The 3,733-nt window shown below is 41.7% G+C and overlaps 1 protein-coding gene across 1 annotated transcript; it reads right to left on the reverse strand.

Moving 5' to 3' along the window:
- Positions 1-1,046: 1,046 nt before the first annotated feature.
- LOC118580526 (olfactory receptor 49-like) lies at positions 1,047-2,636 on the reverse strand. The gene has a single exon (XM_036182306.1). The coding sequence runs from the start codon at positions 2,214-2,216 to the stop codon at positions 1,284-1,286; it is 933 nt and encodes a 310-aa protein (XP_036038199.1). The 5' UTR covers positions 2,217-2,636; the 3' UTR covers positions 1,047-1,283.
- Between the last annotated feature and the right edge of the window lie 1,097 nt (positions 2,637-3,733).

A 3,733-nucleotide genomic window follows, 5' to 3' on the forward strand; every position in this document is an offset into this window, starting at 1 on the left:
CCTGCTGAGTAAAGCAAGCTCAGATTCTCTCGCCCTGAGTAATTTGGGCTCCCAAAATAGTGAGATTTTATTTCAAAACAAATCATAATAAATCATAATCTTTTCAGAGGTATTTCTTCTGAAGATAAGACAGACCTATTAAATCCTGGAAATTGGGACTAAATGCATGCAAATTTAAAAACTGAGGAACAGTGTTTATAGTAGGTTATCAATTAGAAGGTAACTGTAATTGAAAACACAATTATACCAGGAAAAACAATCTCTAATTGGTTTAAATTATTTTTATTAATAACTCAAAGCAGGTAAATAAATTATATTCTATAGCCCTGAATCTGAAGAAACTCCTATAAATGAGTTTTAAGTATGACCCCTTTCAGCCATCTTATACACATTTTTTTCTTAGTAACAGGTTCATAATAGAAATCAATAACAAATAAATAAGTAATAAAATATAGCCAGGTATGGGAGGAAGTAGCCATTTTGATATTTTACAGAATGAACTGAGACCCCAAAAAGTGTATTTCAGTTTAACATTGAAATGAGGCATTCATGTACAGTTAAGCCAAATTATAAGAACAGAAAGAGAGATGATGTACACTACAACACATATTTTACAAGGTAAAGATTCCGTGATCATGTTTCCTTCAACTATTCATGGAGGGAAGAGGGGTTAAGCATTGGTGATTTCCACTAATATTTTCAAAGCTTCAATTCAAGTAAAATCACTAATTGTTTTAGTAATTTTACCATCATTGGTAAATAATTATTATTTCTGCTCAAAGTACTAATGAATGGAAGACAGCACAATTAAAATGGTACAGTTCAATACATTTCAGAAATTTCAAGCACACAGTTCCTGTCACTTGAATGAAAAAAATTCAATGGATTTTGCAATCAAAGTCTATTGCCAGGCTGGGTGGTGGTGACACATGCCTTTAATACCAGCACTCAGGAGGCAGAGGCAGGCAGATCTTTGGGAGTTTGAGACCAATCTGGTCTACAGAGCAAGTTCCAGGACAGCTAGGACTACAGAAGGAAACCCTGCCTTGAAAAACAAACAAACAAAAATCTATTGCCAGAAATATGTGGAATAAAGAGGGTGGATTAGGCACATACACTGCATTAAAGTGTATGCATGAGCTAACAAACACCTGCATTTTATGGGGATATTTACATGGAAGGCATGCAAATTCTGTGATTCTGAAATGCTAAGGCTTGTGCACTTGCCAAATTGGAGAAAAAAAAATCTGATTATTTCCACCCCAAGAACATATAATTTTTTCTTATCTTGATATTTTTATTCTGCACACAGTCTCTCTCAGAGCCTGGTGGACCTGCTTGTTGCGCAAGGTGTAGATGACAGGGTTCAGAAGCGGCGTCACCACTGTGTTCATGAGAGCAGCCTCCCTGTTGGATTCTAGCCTGCTTGTTTGCTTTGGCTTCACGTATATAAACATACAGCTGCCATACATCAGAGAGAGGACGATGAGGTGGGAGGAGCAGGTGGAGAAAGCCTTCTGTCTCTCCTTGGCTGATGGGAGATGCACGATTGTGACGACTATGCTGCTATATGCAGTGATGGTTATAGTGAGGGATGAGAGAAGGAGAAGCAAAGCAAGACCAAAAGTCAGGCTTTCCACAGAGCTGGTGTCGGAGCAGGAGAGGTGGATCAGAGGGCCGAGGTCGCAGAAGAAGTGTGGGATAACACGGGGGCCACAGAAGGATAACTGGGATACCTTCACTACCACCCAAGTGATAAGGGTGAAGGTCGTAGTAAGGCAGGCGATGATCAGGAGGGTGCAGGTCCTCAGGTTCATGATGGTGGGGTAATGGAGAGGCCTGCAGATAGCCACACACCTGTCCACCGACATCACAGCTATGAGAAGGAAACCAAATGCCCCAATAAATACAAAGACGAAGGCTTGTATGAAACAGGCAACGAAGGAAATCGTTTGTTTCCCTAAAAGAAATATAGCCAACAACTTAGGGATGACAGTGCTGATAAAACAGCACTCAACCAAGGAGAAAATGCTGAGGAAAAAGTACATGGGGGTTTTCAGGCGGGCACTGGTGCAGACGATGGAGACGATGACTACATTTCCTGTGATGGAGGCCACGTATGCCAGCAGGTGCACTGAGAAGAGAAGGCTCCCCAGGTGCTGGACAGCAGGAAATCCCTCCAGAGTAAAGTCCTGGACAGTTGTCCCATTCCCCATTTCCACTGTCTTAACTTAGGGTAAAGAGAGAGATCACAGGGAGCGGAGATGTTCTCACAGTGCACACGACCAGGTCATTCAAGCAGCCTGTCCAAAGTGCGGTGAAGGTTAAAATATGATGAAAAGGTTATTCTCCTTTCTCTTGACATAAGCCCGTGTTTTCTGAAGTTTAACTACAGTATCATAATTATTGGCATGTTGCTCTTCGGTTCAGTCATCATTGCTATCACCACTGTAACCATCACCATCACCATCACCATCACCATCACCACATAAGCCACTACACTGGCCACCTGGAGTCAGTATTCCTCTCTGTCCCCACAATATCATAAGTATTAGGTTCTCGCCACCCCTGCTTCACCAGGAGGAGAGATCGAAACTTTCAGAGTCTCAGAGAGGTTGAATCACATAACAGAGATACTGAAGATTGGACTCCTACTGGGTTCCAAACCCCTGCCGTTTCTCAATATTATTCCGAAGTATTTTTAACACATTACATTTATATTTATTTACTGCTTGTATAACTGTACGTGTGTTGGGCCATGTATGGGGAGAGAAAAGGACAATTTGCAGGAGTCAGTTTCTTCTTGCACCTTATGGGTCATCAGGGTTGGTGGCAAATACTTGAATGGAGGAGACCTTTATATCTGACCTTTCTGCTGCATACCTTTCCCTTTTGTAAGCCCACATCATAACTGAGTGCAAAATCATTTGTGTTCAGTGATACCAAGAAGAAAATTCTGCAAAAACATGGGTCTAATGTTTCTTTGATGATTTCCCCACAAAACGTCCAACTGACAGTCTCTCAAACATATGTGAATGATATACTCTATTGATCCCATTTTCTCATCCTTCAGGTAATAGTAATGACATGTGATGGACCTAAGGACAGTATGGTTCTTAGACTATATCTGTTTCAGCACAACCACCTAACAGAAGGACACTGAGATGACCAGGCACCAGAGACCTCACTGTTACAGGGTAAATCAAAGACTTAACCTTGTCCTTCTGGGCTCCATCCTAGAATGTAAGAAGATGCCGGTGGTAGCCTTTCAAAGCATTAACTGACTAGAAAGAAAGTGTCAGAAACAGGGCGCTATCCCCTTCATTCATAACAGTTATCCTCAACTTTATCATTCTCTCTTCCATCTCATCTGAGTGCCAAGTTGCTGACATCAGGGTATGATATGTGTCTGACCCACACTGTCGTGCCAAGACCTGAGTGTACTGCTTACCTGGATCTCCTTCATGCTCCAGGGCCTGAGAAGTAGCCTAAGGAATATTCTGGTACACTGCTCACCTCTCGGGTGTGTAACTGACCTTTCTGCTGCATAGCTTTTTCCTTGGTAATCCCACATAACTAAGCACAGAATCATTTGTGTTCAGTTGTACCAAGAACAAAAATCACCCAAAACACAGGTCTAATATGTCTTTGATGATTTCCCCACAAGAATTTGGTCACTAGCCTGATGTCTCCAGCCAGGTAACAGGGTGCTCTCAGAGCTTGTTATGAGTGG

The sequence above is a fragment of the Onychomys torridus genome, chromosome 3 (genome assembly GCF_903995425.1).
Source record: "Onychomys torridus chromosome 3, mOncTor1.1, whole genome shotgun sequence".
NCBI lineage: Eukaryota > Metazoa > Chordata > Mammalia > Rodentia > Cricetidae > Onychomys > Onychomys torridus.